General features: G+C 43.6%; 2 protein-coding genes across 6 annotated transcripts; both read right to left on the minus strand.

Annotated features, from left to right (window-relative positions):
- Positions 1 to 5,218: 5,218 nt before the first annotated feature.
- LOC120700062 lies at positions 5,219 to 9,667 on the minus strand. Its single transcript, XM_039984217.1, has 6 exons — positions 9,303 to 9,667; positions 9,106 to 9,171; positions 8,471 to 8,621; positions 8,288 to 8,380; positions 8,139 to 8,202; positions 5,219 to 6,019 (listed from the first exon to the last, which is right to left on the minus strand). Exons 1-6 carry the CDS (start codon positions 9,539 to 9,541, stop codon positions 5,448 to 5,450), a joined length of 1,185 nt encoding a protein of 394 aa, XP_039840151.1. The 5' UTR covers positions 9,542 to 9,667; the 3' UTR covers positions 5,219 to 5,447.
- Positions 9,668 to 11,099: 1,432 nt separating this feature from the next.
- Positions 11,100 to 17,935, minus strand: LOC120700063 (protein tesmin/TSO1-like CXC 2). 5 transcript variants are annotated; one of them, XM_039984223.1, is made up of 11 exons: positions 17,786 to 17,935; positions 16,615 to 16,784; positions 15,812 to 16,532; positions 14,892 to 15,295; positions 14,740 to 14,811; positions 13,371 to 13,551; positions 13,197 to 13,292; positions 13,051 to 13,117; positions 12,079 to 12,244; positions 11,570 to 11,986; positions 11,100 to 11,442 (listed from the first exon to the last, which is right to left on the minus strand). In XM_039984223.1, exons 1-10 carry the CDS (start codon positions 17,831 to 17,833, stop codon positions 11,596 to 11,598), a joined length of 2,316 nt encoding a protein of 771 aa, XP_039840157.1. In that variant the 5' UTR covers positions 17,834 to 17,935; the 3' UTR covers positions 11,100 to 11,442; positions 11,570 to 11,595. The 5 variants fall into 5 exon arrangements, with proteins under 5 accessions (XP_039840157.1, XP_039840155.1, XP_039840156.1 ...); XM_039984221.1 differs by having other exon boundaries at positions 11,570 to 11,989; XM_039984222.1 differs by lacking the exon at positions 17,786 to 17,935 and adding an exon at positions 17,300 to 17,613 and having other exon boundaries at positions 11,570 to 11,989.
- Between the last annotated feature and the right edge of the window lie 475 nt (positions 17,936 to 18,410).

Genomic DNA, 18,410 nt, shown 5'->3' on the forward strand with positions numbered 1-18,410 from the left:
TGGAGTTCGGGGCGGACAGCGATGGCGGCGGCGGTCTGAGCTTGATTTCGGCCGGGTTTGCGCACGGTCGCTCTCGTGGAAGGTCGGAGTGGGTGGACGGCGAGGCTGCGCAGCTCGGGGTGCGATGAATCGAGGCGGGGCGGTGAGCCGTGGCCGGCGCGGCGGACGGCGGCGATTTCGCTCGGTTCTGCTCGCTCGAGCTCGGCTCGTCGTGCACTGAGGAAGAGAAAGGAGGATTGGGACGGCACCAGAAGCTTCGAGGTCGTCCACGAGGTGAAGAGTGGCGCTCGAACGCGATGGCCGACGCGTGGAAGCTCGCCGCCGGCCACAGTCGGCGGTATGGCGTCGGGGCGTCACAGTGACGAGCACAGTGGAGACACTGTTCACTCGTTTAAATGATTTTAGCTCAAGTTTGACCAGTTGAAACTCTAAATTTCATATGGGAACATGAAATTTGGCCAAAATAGAAGTGGTAGAGGATTAAAAGACCTACAACTTTCGTTTTGGGCGGAAGTTGATTTGGAGCTCAGATCAAGGACAAAAACGAGATCGAAAACGACTAAGACAAAGATTAAATCGCAGACTCGGTTAACGCTAATAACAAATTTTGAGTCCACGATTAGCGAGTTAACTCGTGATTAGCAAGACGATTAACACAGGGGTGTTACATGTACCATCGAGAAGAAGTCATAGTAGCCACGACTATGCACGATGACGTACGTTGTATATTAACCCTAGCTGACCGTGAACGAAGCCGTATTTTTTTGTTCGATCCATTTGACTCGCTCGCTCCTATCTGTGATGCCGAATTATTGGTGATCCGATGGGACGACGACGATGGCGTTTGACTAGTTTGCCCGTACTAAATTTCGTTTGAGCTGTGTACGTCAAACGAATCCATCGCTCGAGTACCCTGCCTGCTGGATGATTGGACTTGACGGATGCATCATGTGGTTAGGTTTGGTGGTGAAACTATTTAGAACAACTAGATGACTCCCCGCGCATTGCTGCGGGATTTGAGAGAGTTTTTTGATAAATTATAATAAAAATATAATAATTCTTTAAATAAAATGCTATGGATAAGTGAGAGCTCTCTTGCTGGTTTATAAAAAATATAATAGCAAATCTCCAGATCACCCATGCATTTTAAGGTATCAGGAATTTGACCCATGGTGCTCCTTGTCAATGTGTTGAGTTGTGAATCACAAAGCTACTCCCTCCGTTATAAATTATAATTCATAACTTTATCCAAAGTCAAATTATTGTAGCTTTGATCAAATTTCTAGGAAAATATTATAACATTCATAGTACCAAATAAGTGCATTATTATCAAGACATACTTCATGGTTGAACAAATGATACCAATAGGTGATACCCCGCGCGTTGCTGCGGGATTTCTTAAACAAAATTTTAAGGTGAAATTTAAAAGTAGAAATATTAAGGTGATTGCATGGCAATATTCACAGAAAATCGGCGAAAAACATAGTGGGTTTTAATTGCATGTGATAGTGCATTGCTGAGGTGGACAGCTTGCATGTTGAGAGAAATCTGTAGTGGGGACCAACTATATAGGTTTTATAGATAATGCATCTTGCATTGTTCTCTTCCCCTTGGAATGTGCTATTCATCCATCACTTTATGGGATCTTTAGTTTGGATTTGAAGATAAATTGCAATAATGGATAGATGTGATTGCAATCACAAACGGCATTTACCTAATCCGATCGCCTCGGTTACAATTTAGAAAGATTCACCTAATCCGATCGCTCGTATGTGTTTGTTCCCTTGCATTGCATAGGTCACTAGTACTACTATATGTGTGCTAGGTCTTCCTCTCTAGTAGATAATTAATTAAAAAGGTGAGCAAGAACTAGCTAGTTACATGGTGCAAGCAAGTACTCCCTCTGTCCCACAATATAAGCATTCCTAGCTATGTTTCTATATGTCCAGGTTCATAACATCTCTAATGTATCTAGACAAGTATTTGTCCAGGTACATAGAAGATGCAATGAACCTGGTACACAGCTAGAAATGCTTATATTCTGGGACGGAGGGAGTACTGAAGTGCGTGTTCATCGATCAGCCGACCAAAGTTAGGCATGCAATGCAACAGGGCACAAATATAAGCATTCGGACGATATGGCCGGCACTTTACAATAGTGCCAAGCATGCTCGCAATCAGTGCGTCCATGTGATCGATGCGAGAGCAAGAAACCGAAAGCGATGGATCTTCCTTTCATTGATGGCCAGCCACACTGATCGTCGACCGGCCGGCCTAGCTTGCTTGCTCATCGATCTCTTTAGCGTGCCTTGATTGTGATCGATCTCCTCCGATCCGGTATCTCGCGGACCCAACATGCACTTTTTTCTCGACCGGATGAGCACACATGAAAAGGCACTGTGCAGGGCGTTTTGCAAACGTGTGTACACATGCATCGATCGTCTGTTCAGTGTTCGTGTTGCAGCAGGGAGCTTGAAATGCTACGTTTGACCTAACTGATGATGAAGTTGTTTGATTTTGGCCGTAGTTTTGCCGTGCCTTATGTTGAAGTTCTACTAAACATGTCAAGATCGATCTTGGCTTACAGCCACATATTCGATTTTGTGCTCCAAAAGTTGCACAATGACATTTTTCTTCATAATAAAATGTGGCTTGAAAAAACAACCAATGCAAGAACATGCCCGTGCAAGTTCAATCTTGGCTACACTTTTAAATTTCATCAAGCACCAGGACAACCAGCAGGATCCATCCATGTATTTTCTTCCAAAAACTCATGTAAATGAGAGAAAAAAAAAAGGAAAAAGATATGCATGGATTGGTGAAGATGCTGCATGGAGAACTGGAGATGCAGTGGAAAGGTTGGGATCATGGACGGGTGGAAAAGGCGCCAAGGGAGCAAGCCGCAATGATGTCGATGATGTGTGCCTGCGTGCCAGTTCGAGCGTGGCGCACAAGCCGGGAACGCCACTTCTCCGCTGCTTTCCAGGCACGCCCAGGTGGGCCACACGCTAGCTGCCCAGCAAGTCCGGCCACGTAGCGGGCCCACTGGGCTTCGTTTCATATGGGCACCTGTGGGTGGACCCCACCTGTTCCGATCCGTTATCTTAGACGACAAAAGAAAAGCTTATCTGGCCCCTTCTTTGCTATCGGTGAGACGTCTGGCAGGACTCAGGGGCTATCGGTTGAGCTGAACTTGTGTTAGAGAGTTTGAGCAGGAAAAAAAAAACAGGATTAGGAAGATGAATTTCCCAAACCAACAGTTTTCTAGCTAAGTCGACTTTTGTTGGACATGCCGTGCTTTTCAAGTTCTAGATTTGCCTAAACGGAAGTATTGCCATATCATAGCTCCCGGTAAAACAAGAACATAATTTTACATTAAGCAAGCTAATTTTAGTTGGCAAGTCAAACAGTTTAAATTGCATAAAGGGGGAGTATTTGCGTGCTTTGCAAAAACTCAACAAGAAAGTAGCATGTACATGGTACATGCAGAGTACTCCTACCTTTTCTTTTATTGGCAGAGTGCAAATTTTCTAGGACAGCAAACACACTTTCTGAATCTCGCACCCACAAACCTGCAATGCTTACACCCTGAAAACCCTGCCTCTATTTTCACTTTTGCAAGCATCTGCCACCTTTGAAACCTGTAATAGCACTCACAACTCATGCAGGCTTTATTTTTATTTGTACGAAATATAATGCATAACCGTTTAAACTTTCCCAAAAAAAAATTGTACCATGTTGAACAAATTGCTATTTGAAAAACAACCCCCGAAAAAAGGAGAAAGTGCCCTAAAATGATCATGCATTCTGGTCCTCCAAACCGGAATGTCGGCAGGGAGCACAGAGGGGTGCAGACTTTTGCGGCACAAGTTTCTGTCAGCCGTACTGTGTACCACGTCAAGTCGCCGCTCATCAGTGCGCTCAAAATTTATATGAAAAAGGAATTTGTTGGACAGTCAGATCATATGATACTGCTGGAAGGATTGGGGAAGTAGAGCGCCTATTTTGTCACAGAGTGTTTATAAATTGTATGAAAACAAGAAGTGTTTGAATACCACTTTGCATTGCCACTGCATCAGACCAACAACAATAATAGGCAGAGCCACTGAAACGAGCGTGTTTCAGTCCTATAATAACATAATGATAATGTGGTAGGAAAAAAAACAAATAAGCTAGGCAAAAGCTCAAAACTTGTTTAACGTTGAGTCTTACTTTAGTTAAGTGTTTATAGTAACAACTAACAAATCATAATCATAACAAAGTACTTTTTAAATTAAAAATCAGTTATATAGTTTTTGTATAGAGAAATTTATACCACATTAGGCTAATTATATCGTTTGAAGGTTATATGGTTCGAGTCTTAAAAGCGTAAACGCATTGTAATAAAATGAAACAGAGGGACTATATATGTTTTGTTTCTTAATAATGGTGTGCAAGTACAAACCATCAAACATAGCAGGGAAACAACACCGAAGTGCTTCCCAGATGGCCAAAACCCTGACAGATCACAGGAGATACCTGAAGCCATCTCGGCCTCTTGCTTGGCTCACCATCCATTCCACCACACCCTGCTGATCTCCGACCTGGCCGCCGCGTGGTCCATCATCCATGGGCGCCGCCGGCCAATCAGTCCGCCACCGTGGTTGTTGAGGCCGGCCGGCACCCCATCTGGGGCTGCTCGGTGGCGCCCATGGCTCACATGCTCCCAGGTTTGTCTCTTTGGGCCAAGGACATGCATACGGTTGGTGGTTCCGGCCAAGCCTAGCCTGATTGGTAACACACCTGTCTCGCGTGTTGTTCGCGTCACCTGAGCTGTTTGCAATTGCTCAGCACGCTGCTGCCACTGTTCAGGGGACACAGGGCACATCATCACCTTCCCCTAGCGTTGCCACCAGGTAACATCACCTCATGGGCTGAAGAATTCATGCATCCATCCATGCTCCATGGTGTTGTGGAGGTGTGTGGCTTGCAACCAAGGGTTCCATGAATCTGATGAGCTCATTAGTCATTGACAATGCCACATAACATGGATGTACAATAGCATTCCTGGTTCGTGGCACAGATGTTTATACATCTGGACTACTCTGATCATTGGCCAAGTGAGAACAATAAGTCAGCCACAGATAGACTTGTGGACTTCTTGAATTCCAGGAACAGCTGTCTACTGCTCCAGAAAAGGAGCAGAAAAGTCCACTTTGGAAGCAAATGAGGCAGCTGCTGCACTATCAGAACTGCTGGTTTTCTAGCCAAAGATCATAATCAATTTATTGCTAATTCTAGTATCAGGCTGGGCTCCAAATATAACGTGGTAGCATGCACCATAACTTACCGCCAGGTACATAAATCAGTTCATAACTAATCATCAATCCAGCCATATCTACAGCAGCAGTAGTGCACCATAGGTTTATTAAGTATACGCCGAAGAAAATTGCTCACGCTATCTCTAGCTAGACGAGGCTCTTCATCTTGCGCCTCAGCCATATGGGCCTAATATCTACACTCAGAGAGAGGAAGATCTCCCGGTTGCTTGGGTCCAAGAAGACGTCGGGAGCCAGCGACTTCTCAATTGGAGAGAGGTCCGCCATGGCACTCATGACCTCGATGCACCGTGGGATGCTGAACCTGTCCATGTGGATCTCCGGCTTCTTGTCCCTCTGGGCCATTGCGAGTGCTTCCATGGCATCAGAGGTTCCATCCTCACTGGGCCTCCTAGAGAAGCGCCATTGTTCTCCACGTGCTTCCTCAACGGGCCTCCTGGAGAGCTGCCAGGACGGCGGCTCAGGCCGCACTTGAGTCAGTGGTTTGGGGTAGAGATGCCCGTTCATGGTCTGGACTTCGACGCCTACTAGAGTCTCCTGTTGGAATGAAGACTCCCTGGATACTGGAGATGGAGGGATTGGGGAGAGCGGTCGATTCATGTAATAATCATCTTCATCGTCGCTCGAGTCAACTTCTGCCCCATTTCTTTCATTCAGTACAGGTGCAGCAAGAGCACTTTTACCCTCCAAAATAACACCAACTGTAGAATAAGAAAAAAAGGATAAAATATGTTAGTTCCAGGAACAGGTTGAAATTGCAGCTTGAAATCATATCAGCTTATCTCATCAGGGAACCAATAGTAAACAACCTATCATTAAGAAAACAATCCAACATATTATTCTTCATCAAATGAGAACTTATGTTATACACTATTCTGGAAGCCAATATATACCAGGTTAACTTCAAGGTACTAATATCCAAAAACAATATTATGCAAAATAAACAAGCTGTTCTGGAGGCCATCAAAATATTGTATCAAGTACATCATAATGCAGAAGTGTTACTTTGGTAGCCTACAAGTGCACTAATTACTTAATTACCATACTGACATTACAAAATCTATAGTTCTGTGTTATCACGACACCCCAGTCACTAGAATGAAGTCAACTAGGCACTTACCAAGGTAAGCTAGGCAATGGAAATATAAATGATAAATAATACCTTACAATATAAGAAACCAAGTAAATAAACCTTGTACAGAAACAAATTAGAAGGAAGCATAACAGCATTACAAATCATAGCAAATCCTCTACTCTATCAATAGCAACTCATGTAGAAGCACTTCTAGTAGTATATTATCTCATCTTGTGCTCTGCGTAATATGTATGCTAACACTTCGACCTATTGTGCTGTGGTAGTCCATGTTCATCATACATTATTAACTTTAGTTTTCTACACATTCAATTATGCCATATATTAACACGACCTGTCACCTAGCATAACCTAGGATACACATGTATCACTTAAGTTAACACTTAGCAAGGAATATATTGACACCTTGCAGTTAGCGCTTTTGAACTTTAGTAAAGAAGCAGAGCACAGCAGCACTCAGAAGCAAAGAAGCAGCCTGAAGCCCTGGTATCCTTCAGAAGGAGACAGATAGGCACACTCCTAAGGGCAGAAGAGATGGCCAGGCAACAGTGAAATTGGGCCAAAGAAGCCATGGCAGAACTGTGCAAGAGAGGTGTTATGGCTACATGTATTTAATAATTTTGTGCTCATAATGTTATTAAAGGATATTTTCTTTATCAAAATTTATCCCAACAATGGCATCCTTGTTTTCATGCTCTGGTAAACATAAAAAGGTGACAGGCATTTACAGATAGGTGACTGAAGTGTACAGCCATACCTAGGGTTGGTTAGGTCAATTTATTGCCATGGAAGGATTTAAGTGGCTAGTTTTCATTCCAATTGGCGATGGGCTATATGCTATGGTTTCTGACTCTGACTTCATATTTCTTAAGAAAATATTTATCTCTCAAGTGCATTCAGATTATGACAAATCATTACTTAAAAGAATTTACTTGCACAGCTCCCTGGCCCCTCCAACATACCACAAGGTTCTTAAGGCGACAAGGCATCCATGAAATCTTGGAGATAGGAATACCCAGCTCCAAGAATAATTAGAAAAGGGGCATAAGTCAATTCAACGAGGTTGGCAGTCACTGTTGTTAGAATAGCACATAGTTAAAGCCATATTGCCTAGAGGAGGAAGGTATGTGGTTGGCTCTTATAATAAATTGTGGTGATGGTTCTAGGATATGTACTCGAGGTATAGGGGTGAACAAGATGCTCAGTTCGTACCACCCAAGATAACACTCCTTGTCCCTACAGATAGAAAATAAGAGGGTAGTGCTGGGAATTGAGAAGAATCTGTCTCCAGCTGTCCCAAATCATCTAATGCAATGCAGCAGGCAACTCCCAGAAAGGAAAACAATAGATATGGCACAAAATTCTGCAGCTGTCCTAACTGATTCTATATTTCTATCTGTGCAGAAACAGAATTGCCAACAGCACTAATAAAAGCCAAAGCACAAAATCCAGAGCTATGGCATTCAGTCTCGCATTGTCAAATAAAAACTGCTCCTGAGAATGTTAGAACATGAAAATGTTTGACAGGTCAGCTACTTGAAAGATAGTCAGCACATTAAAAATGCAAGAGTCACTGAAAAAAACCTATCCAGTTGGCAGTTGAGGAAGAAACTTGTGCAATCTAAGGTACCAAACAATCGAGTTAAACTACACACATCCGATACAAAGTAACTCTACTTTAATATCATGCAATCTATTACATCTATCTAGCTCCTTAATCATATTACCTTTTCTCCCAAACGGATTTCTACAATCTTCACATTTACAGTTGATGGAGCATCCTGCCCCTCCCTTCAAATAAAAAGAAATGTTTTCATAACCATGAAATGACACATGATGAAAAATGAAACTTGACAAATAAAGTTGAATATGGAACCTGGAAGCAATCACAGTACTTCTTTAGGCACCCTGACTTCTTGCAGGTGCATTTTCTTCTGATAAGATCCATAGGAGACCTTATAAGTTGTTCCTGAAGACAGTGAATAGCCGGATCACCAAAGAAAGAATGAAGAAGTGTATAAATAAACATAGACAACCTCATGTAAGAAGAAATTCGTACCACTGATTCTTGTCCAGCCTCCAATGTTTGGACAGGTTTGAGAGGTAAAACTGGTGGAGTCCTTGGAACCCCTTGCATTGGCTTGTTAAGACAAGGTTCACATCCACATGCTTCAGTACAATGTGACCCAGAAGCAAAGCACACACAATAACTGTTCCAACATAATGCAAAATATGTTACTCGCAACACAAAACTTAAATTTAGCAACACACACAAAGCAAGGTGTGCGTACAAGCTCTGTAAATTCAGAACTAACTAACAAGGGAACCAGTTTCTTCTCACAAATCTGTATCCAAAGTAATCAAACAACATGCTGAGTAAAGCTGCACCACTTTGATACTTCAGTACTGTGAAGTGTGAACTTGAAAAAAAAATGTTTTTTTTATCATCATACATTCGAAATATAAGACTGTGAGATCTAAACCTACCTAAAACAACACCAGATTCACTAGCTACAGCAAACTAAATCAGCATTGATTCAAAATTGTAAAGACATCCTAGCGCGCACAGATTATGAGAGGTTGGACTAGAAGGCTTAAAACAAACTCGTTCTGTCACTAGCCACATCTTAACATCCGGTGCTGTGATCAATGAATGAGGAGGACTGCAAGCGCGGAGTGAAAGAGGAAACTTACAGCTTGAGACACTTGGACTTCTTGCAGCTGCACGTCTTGCACCCTTCCCCATCCTCCGCCTTCCTCCTGATCCACCCAGCAAGAAGATAAAAGGAAAAGTAAGCACCGGAGCGAACCGCACGCAACGATCCAAAAGAGGAAATCGGACGCGCAGCCGAAACTTTGCAGAAAAGGGAAAAGGGAGGAGGCGCACGGACTTCTTCTTCCTGTCGGAGGTGCCGTTCGCCTCCGCCGGCGGCGACACCGCCGCGGAGGCAGGGGCCGCCGCGGCAGCAGCAGCTTCGGACGCCGGGGCTGGAACCGGGGCTGGGGCCGGAGCGGGAGCGGGAGGTGGCGGGAGTGGAGTTGGAAGAGGAGGCGTGTTGCGGGCGTCGTCGGGCTCCGATCCGGCGGGCTCGGGCTGCGGGGGCTTCGGGGCCCCCTCCTCCGCGTCCATCGGACGGGGCGCCGGCGCCGGCGCCCCGATCGGCGGCTGGGGCGGCGTGGGGCTCGCCGTGGCGACGAGGCGAAAGAGAGCGCGAGAGGCGTGGGGTCGGAGGGAGGAAGGGGGAGGGAGAGAGGGGGCACGAGGCGAGCTGCCGCTGGGGAAATGGGGTTTCCTTTAAGATTCGTGCGTGGCAGCTGGACGGCCCGGATCGGCGGTTTTCTCCTCGGGTCCGGTTTGGCTTTCCTTCCCGTCCGTTTCGACCTGGGCTTTTTCCGGTCATAAAACGTGATTAGCACACGCATAAAGTGGCTGCCTTTTACTCTTTTGGCAGGGCGCGAGTGCTAATAAATTGCTACTTAGCCCAAATTCCAAATCCCATGTTGAAGTTCTTGGGAGCTGCTACAAGTACTAGATACTGCAATAAATTGGTGGGGACAAATGAGATATCCTAAACTAAGAAATAAAAAAAAAGATAGGGCTTGGGAAAATATTGGCATTATCACTTTGTTTTTGGTGTTGGGGTGGTTCTTTTAGATTTTACACAACTACGTTGTTTCGGGTAATAAACACATCCACTAACCACTGTGAGATTACGCAGCGGACATTGTTGATAGAGGTGCATTATGACTAGTATGTGTGAAATGCAAGAATCATTTTTTTAAGAGAAATGGCGAAGTGAAACTGGATCCAAGAAAGCAAGAATCTATTCTTTTATAAAGATTAGAAAGAAGTATAGCAAAATTATTATGATATTTATTAGCATTTTCGGATAGGATGGATATGGTCTACAAGAAAAATCATGGAAAAAGGATGCCTTGAGTTGAAAGGGTTGAATCGAATGATTTATGCCTCGAGATTGGAATATTAAAAAAAAAAGTAAGCAACACGACTGGAGTAAGGGAAATGCGCTAAAAAAATCTCTGCCCGGTCGACAGAAGGCGGAATTGATGAACTTGATCATGTCACTGTCCCCTGCAACGAGCTTTGTTCCATTTCGAAAAAAAAGAAGTAAGCAACACGACTGGAGTAAGGGAAATGCGCTAAAAAAATCTCTGCCCGGTCGACAGAAGGCGGAATTGATGAACTTGATCATGTCACTGTCCCCTGCAGCGAGCTTTGTTCCATTTCGAAAAAAAAAAGGTAGTGCATGCGTCTCGGGTGTGTGCGTGCCTATGTTTTTCGCTATACTCTAGGTCGTGCATCGTCAGGAGACAAATGGGCACTGGCACTTTGATATAGTATGTCGAAAAACCAAACGAAGAGCATAGAAAACAAAAAGAAAAGCTACATGATTCATCTAGTCTGTGATCGACTGATCCTGCATAAAAAGATCCGTCAAGGTGCATGTCATCATCGACGAGTGACCATGGTCCATGGGTTCTATCGCGTTCGGACATGCCGTGCAAAGGGCAGCACCAATTCTAGCTGGAAATGGAAACTACAATGTCAACAACTCTGAGCTGGAAATGGAAACTATAATCAGGTCATGCTCACTGTGAAACATATAGGGGATCAGGCATCGAGAGTTATTGTTCCAATCTTAACAGTTTGTTTGACCTAAGATAAATAAGTCTTTAACAGTTTGGTTATCAGCAACATGAAGTTCTCACATTTTGATCCCGGGTACATAGAAGTCTTAAATAGTTTTGGGTCTCTGGAACATAAATAACATGGAATTATACAGACAGACAACAGTGGGCATCGAGGCCTCAACATAATTTACCAGCAGACCAAATGCCAGACTTTGGACAGCAGGCAGTGGATTATTCAACATTACATAAAAATGGTTGATCAAGAACTAAGCAGAATAGGAGAAACGAAACTTGCTTGGTTGTTCATCAATAGAGTATCATATAAATAGTTCTGATGCAGCCAGCCAGTAGGGGATCTCAGGAACCGACAGGATGAGCCTGTACATGAAGAGAGATAAATTAGGCAGGTTGAGATCGGGAAAGGATTAACATCTCAACTGTAAAAAGAAAACGAGAAGCAAAGTTGTCCTCGTGAAAAAAACAAACAAGAACCAAAGGGGTTTACCACAAGTGCCAAACGATCACGAATTTTCAAGATGCTGGTGTCTTGCTCTTTGGATCCTCATTGTTTAAGTCACCACCAAGGGAAGGGAAAGAAGGTATGGACTTGAGAATCAGTTTCCTGCCACTCTTACAGATTGGAGACAGTCCAGTACCCATCCGTGGCGGAGAGACTCGCTTCTTATTAGGAGACACAACCTTGACAGAAGTTTGAGGAGATGAATTCCCTTTTAGGGTATCTGATGTGCTATCTCCAAGAACCATTTCTGCATAGTTTCCGAACTGGGAGAGCAGCATATCGGTCTTCAGAGGAGCTTGAGAGTTGCACAGCCGAGAAGGATGTCCAACCTGTTTCGTCGAGGATCGTGGCTTCTCGGAGCTTGATTTCTTGGAGCTTGGGGGTGGAAGACAAGCCAAGGGCCTGCTAAGAGAAAATGCCTTAAAACTGAGTGCTCTATATAAGAGGTAAGATTCGAGCAACAGATGTGCAAATGTATGATCTGACATACACACCTGCATTCCACCATCGAAGGTGTTGTCAGTAAATTCTCAGCAGGGGCAAGATCAGCAGCTTGGTAGATAACAAGCTGTTTATCGATTTCACATTTTTCTTCTTTCACACAAGCGTTGTTTTCTTCTGATGCCTCCTTAGGCTCCTCTATGCTTAACGCAGCAACCCCTTGAATCAAGTTAATAAAAGAGGCCTTAGAAAAAAGGTAGCTTTTTATGGGTAGAAAATTCTAGGACATGGTTGCTGAAACAAGAATTGAAATAAGCTAAGCTAGCCATAGTCAATAACTTCATATAATAACCAAAAGTGTGGATCAAGTACAATACTACAATGATTATTATTTGCTAACTCAGTGCTCTATGCACCACTAGTGCAGCCTTTTATAATGATATAGCTAAATGCAAGCATCTTTGCTTGAAACAAGCAAACCATCATAAGAGCCCAAGCTAATCTTGGGAAATATATATTTAGGAGTAAAGCTTCTGTTGAAAATAATACAGAAGCACACGATTACAATAATCAGAGCACCATGGATATGACATTGTTTGAAAGTGCTATATGGCCATTTCCAGCAGAACTTTTTTTTTTTTGTAGATCAGACAAAGGCCACAACTCCAAATTGAAGCACCATACCACTACCAATGCAAATCGTGACCTTGGTTATTTAGGAGACAAACACTTTAATAGGTGCATAGTTCATTTTTTGCTTTTTCTTAATAGGTAACTAACAGAGGGAATATATTATATTACATTTTCAAGTTGAAAGGTCAAACATGAGCTCACAAAAAATTCATTGAGTACAGGTTTTTATGTGAAGCTATTACTAGTACTGTAATTGGAAGATCTCTTAGCTACTTTTGTAATTTGTAAATTGAAAAGGACAGCATAGATGCGGCTATGATTTTACAGCATGCAGGTTGATGTTGCAGCTTATTTTTTAAGAAAAGAAACTTATGAAGCTGGATTTGACTCACCCTCCCTTCTTCCAAAAGCATTCTTACAGCCCTCACATCTGCAACTTATGGAGCATCCCACACCGCCCTTGATGAGGAGTAAAAATAAGACAGATACAAAGGGGCCAAAAGGAAAAGAAGTACTAAATCATGGTAGGAACTAGAACCTGAAAACATTCACAGTATTTTTTTAGACACGACGACTTCTTGCAATTGCACCCTCTTTTATGACGAGCAGAAGCAGGAGTTTTGTTGCTGAAGTCCTACAATATTGAAGGTGGTGATATTAGCAAAAGAGGAGAAAGGAAGTAACTAACTGCAATAAAGGTAGTGGCTCATACCCCTAATTCCAGGCCAGGCTCAGATGTGTGAATTACTTTAGGAGCAAATGCTAATGGATTGCGAGATTCAATCTGCTGTCGAGTAGATAGAACTGTTTCCATATGACTCTCGGTATTTAGACAGCCTTGGCATGTACAAGGTTCAGAACAATATACTCCAGCCGCAAAACACTCACAGTAACTACACGAGAATTACGCAAAAAATATTAGTATGATAAATAATAAAGATGATAATCTTTCATAGTGTGATTTGTTGGGAATAGAACAAGGGTCCCTTCAAAAGAGGAAAAGCGTTACAACCAGTTCAGAACAGGGAAAATTCATTGAAGAGAAGTGAAACCAGATAAAATATCAGTTTGAATACATATTTTAAAAAAAAAATGGAAAGAACATGGGTAACTCTTGAAATGGGTTAATGTCTTGAAAGAACAGGGTAAAAATCCATCAAAGAGAAGTAGAGATTGGAGGTCGGATGGCCAGGACTTGAAGTAGAATGGCACTAGGTTAAGTACTGAACCATCTAGAGAGGGAAAAAACTAGAACATCTGGCCAATGAAGAGCATGGCAGGAATTTTAATGACTGGGACAGTTGTTTCATTTTATCTAGATTAAATAAGATAGGAATGCCTTGACCAATAAACAAACAATCTCAAACGAAGTTGCTTATGTTGCACAATGTATGTTTTTCTTTCATTAAAGAATGATCCAGACAATCAAGTTTCACTAGCTAATGGACATACACCATTCAAAACAACTCAATTACCATATTTCCTCCTACTGCCCAACCCCTCTCAGTTGAGTGCCTAACAGCATGGGATGTATCAAGCCTGAAATCAACAAAACTGTCTATGCTACTCATGCAAACTGTGAATTCAAAAGTTGAAAATTAACTAGTTCATGAATTAAGGAATAAACAAGGTGACCAAGTAGCAAGATGACTGCAAAACAAAACCTGAACACTAAGCAATAACTTCACTTGAATAAGAAATAGAGCAATAGACAGAACCATGATTTCATTAATAATCTATAGCCTATTGTTAGTGGCTCTTGTCGGATCACATCTGTAGCCTAACCCAACTTGAAAAGGTCCTACTGTTATTGTTTGTTTAATTTTATATCCAAAGCTTAAAAGCATTTAAAAGTTAAAACAGTAATAGTGACAGATACACCTACATCTTAGTCAATAAAAAACATGAATAGACTAATAATCAGTCATTTAATCCTAACCAGAATTACTAACAAAGATCAGCACTTTTAACATACATTGATACCTCAAAGGAACCAATATTCAAACTCATTTCACTTATTCATCAATCTTGTCACATGCAATAGGTGGTGACAAATTTATAAAAGGTGCAAGGAACCTTACAGTTTCAAGCATTTTGACTTCTTACAGCTACAACGCTTGCATGAAGTACCATCACCATTATCAAACTTGCGCCTGCAAAGTACTATTGCATTTCGTGAATTTTCCAACAGAACAATGCTGTTGACTTAAAATGAGGGGCATAGACATGGTACCTTTTCTTCTTGGGACTACCCTGACTAGAAGGTTCGGCGCTCGCAACATCAGTTCTTTGAGCAAACTCGTCTTTTATAATGTTTTGTTCAAAAGGCGGTGGAGAAGATCCAGCAGGGCACGGCAAATTACTGGATTCGTTTATACTAGATTGGATGTCTCGACAGACTATTTTTTCTTTTGGTATCGCAGCAAAGGCATTCAAATGCAAGCCAATACCAGGCAATGCACACGGAGGGGTTCTCAGAGGCTTTGAGTTGATGTCACCATGAATAGTTTTGCATTTGGGGGTAGTTGAATTTACAGAATGACGATCTGAAGCTTTATCTACACTTTTATTACTAGCCCCAGCCTTTTCGTTGAAAAGGCTGCGCCTACGCATGCCACGTAAATGCTGTGACAAACCCTGCAAGAGCAGAAAACATGTTCCTTTATAACCGTGAGAAAAAAAACATTGATACTTAAGTAAAATCAGCACGCATAATTAAATAAGAAACCATTATGCAAAATTAGTTTTACTAAAAACAGCACTATGAAGTAAAGAAAGTTAAATACTTATGATAATGTGGTTAAAATGTGAACGCAAAATTGTGCAATTGGGAGCAAAAAATGTACAAGGGATGCGGAATGATTGCCTATCAACACAGATTTGCTGAAATCCATTCTGCTATATATAGTTCCCGAGTGCCTAATAACTTATATAAACAAATATATCCCAGTGGTTATTACATTCAAAATAGATCAATTAGCACTTAGTTACTACTACTCCTTGCATCCCAAATTATAGGTCATTTTGGCTTTTCTAAAGCTACATACCTAGAAAAGCCAAAACGACATATAATTTGGAAGTGGAATGGAGGGACTATGCATTGGTAATATGTGAATATATCCAAAGCTAGATGATAACAAGAAGCATACATACATTTTGCTCTGTCGGCATGTAATCTTGGGGATCATTGAGCTTGTTACATGGCATCAACTGACTTTGCATAGCACCAGGAAGCGCTTGCGGGGTATAATCCACTGGTGCCCCTTCCACTCTCCCAGTCCAGTAAAGATGAGGCTCATGCGCAGAATTTTGGATGTAATAGTTTGGTTCTTCACTCAACAAGGATTTACCAGAGTCGGAGTTATCAGCTTTCTGTGTATCATTCACCGACTGTGTTTCTGTTCCAAATGGCAAACCTAATGTCAGCATATCACTACTTGGTTGATTTGCAATCATGTAATCCCCATTATACGCGACGGCCTCATCCTTATTCTGTTCAGAAAGCTGGCTTTCATGAAGATCCATCCCAGAATGTGATGAATCCATTTTGTCTGGGCCACTCTCATCAAGGTTCATACCTTCTAAGTCCGTACACTCCTGAGATATGGTAAGGTCTGTTTTACCGTCAGCACATTGATCCTTGTCACTTTCAACACTGCCCACACCATTCTGCATGGATTGAGGCAGTTGGCTCTCAGAGTTTGATGTATGGTCCGAAGAATCAATAGGAGCCTCGTTTAGGCGACAGTTGATGTTGCAATTCTCTGACACAATGTCTCTACATCTGATCATTCTAAAAGTGATTGTGGATCCCACACGCGTCCTGACACTGTTGGGCGAGTGCAAATCTTGAGGAAGTTGAACAGAATCATCCCTGTCAACACGAAACACAAACTATAAGGCAGGAAGACAGGTAGGTAAACCTGGACATTAGCTAGGAAACAATGTATAAGCACCTGATCAGAATTTTAGGTTCCTTTGCTGGATTGACATGTGGTGAGGCAAAGATTGAAGAAACAGGTGCCAAGTCCGATGACTTGAATAGCTGCACATTATGTGCTGTGTCTGAAGGTTTAGGTGGCGGTATAGGCGAGAGATTGTTGATGAAATTAAAGACAGGAGAATCCTGCATGCAGCAAAACCCAGTGAGAAACAGTAAGCGGCAGATCATCATTTCATCAAAACATCACAAGTATTAAAGTGAGCTTAGGTGCCCAAATACCAAACCAGTTGTTTCATCATCCAAAAAAAATGTCAACCAGTTGCGCATTGGCCAATCCAAAAAAAAAAAAGAATGTCAACCAGTTGCGCATTGGCCAATGTAGCAGGTCTGAGAACATGTAACAGTTGCAGAAGGAAACGAAGCGAGGAACTTGATTCAGACAGATCCTAATTGGCAAGCAAATCATCTCCACGACCTAGCAATATGCACGACCAGACTCACACGCCCAAGCTAAATGCAGAGCCAATGGCAGGCTAAATACACAACCTGTGGCAGAAACAGCATCAAACTCTGGAGAACACAGCTTTCCCACGGACACCAACGGGCAGCAAATGCTACAAAATCGGTCAAATCAGCAGGCATTCGCGGATCTGGGCTGTGGCGTTGCTAACTAACCCCTCCACCCCTCCATTCCTCACCAATGCATGCATCGGAGCTTGCCAAATCTCGCGGAAACGAGGCGACATTCCAGGCGGACAGGCACGGAGGCACCCCCGCAGGACTCCCCAAATCAACAAGCCAATTGGTCCACCCAACTATGCGTACAAGGTCTCACAAGGCTGGTCAAATCCCCAAAAGCTCTTGCCCCTCTAGGAGCCGAAAGCCGCGGCGATGCGCGTCAGAACCCTAATCCCCCAACCGGGGCCCGAAATGCGCCGCCCCCGAAACAAATCAAGCAAAAAAAGTCAAGCGGAAGTGGAGCAGCAACTCCGCATCGGCCGCGCCCCGGCCGGCCAGCCAGCCAGCCCGCCGCCGGCCCGAGCAATCCAACCACCAACCAAACCCACGAGCTGCCCCCATCCCGATCCCCCCTGAAAACCCCCACCAACCCCCCCCCCCCCCCCAGTAAAACCCGAGAAAAATCGGCGGAATTGGTGGCCCGGGGGGGGTCGCGAGATGCGCACCTCGAACCCGGCGGCGGCGCCGGCGCGGGGCCTATCCGGCGTGTCCATCTGGTCCGGCGACCCCGCGAGGAGCCTCCCGCATCGGCCTCCCTCCTCCCCTCCCCCCGCCCCGCCGCCTCCTCCTCCTCCTCCTGGTCTACTACTACTACTACCCACCACGGACGATGGGTAGCGGAAGCCGCAGGCAGCAGCGAGCGAGACCCCCCCACACGCACTAGTCCTAATTTTTACGGAACTGGGCCTGCGACGACCAGTGGTATACCAGGCACGCCATCCCCCAACCTCTCGCGTCGCGTTTCGAGGGGGCGGCCATGGGCGGGAAGCCAGGTTTTCGGGGGCGGCGGCGGAGGAGGGCCACCTGTCAACGGGAGCGGGGGACGCCTGGGCCCTGGGCCGCCGCCGCAACAGCCCAGTTGCGGTTGGGCCTTGCTTTAGATACACTAGAACATGATGCGCTCTATCCTTAGCAATAGTACCATACACATCTCACCACAGGTTTAAATATATTAAAAATGGGTATAAAACATATCCAAGTATTTATATTATAATAGGGACTGAAACATTAATGCATGGTATATGACTACACCTAAGAGATCTCAGGCATACAACAAATAGAAATTAGACT

Source organism: Panicum virgatum, chromosome 3K (genome assembly GCF_016808335.1).
Source record: "Panicum virgatum strain AP13 chromosome 3K, P.virgatum_v5, whole genome shotgun sequence".
Lineage (NCBI taxonomy): Eukaryota > Viridiplantae > Streptophyta > Magnoliopsida > Poales > Poaceae > Panicum > Panicum virgatum.

Excerpts from the sequence above, each read along its gene's own strand:
- LOC120700062 (XM_039984217.1), bottom strand. The coding sequence starts at position 9,541 with ATGGACGCGGAGGAGGGGGCCCCGAAGCCCCCGCAGCCCGAGCCCGCC. Across the intron at positions 9,172-9,302 it reads ACCTCCGACAGGAAGAAGAA|GAGGAAGGCGGAGGATGGGG; the intron begins GTCCGTGCGCCT and ends TGGGTGGATCAG. Across the intron at positions 8,203-8,287 it reads AGTACTGTGATTGCTTCCAG|GGAGGGGCAGGATGCTCCAT; the intron begins GTTCCATATTCA and ends TTTTATTTGAAG.
- LOC120700063 (XM_039984219.1), bottom strand. The coding sequence starts at position 17,243 with ATGCCTGCTGATTTGACCGATTTTGTAGCATTTGCTGCCCGTTGGTGT. Across the intron at positions 15,296-15,811 it reads ACATGCCGACAGAGCAAAAT|GGTTTGTCACAGCATTTACG; the intron begins GTATGTATGCTT and ends CTGCTCTTGCAG. Across the intron at positions 14,812-14,891 it reads GGTAGTCCCAAGAAGAAAAG|GCGCAAGTTTGATAATGGTG; the intron begins GTACCATGTCTA and ends AGTACTTTGCAG.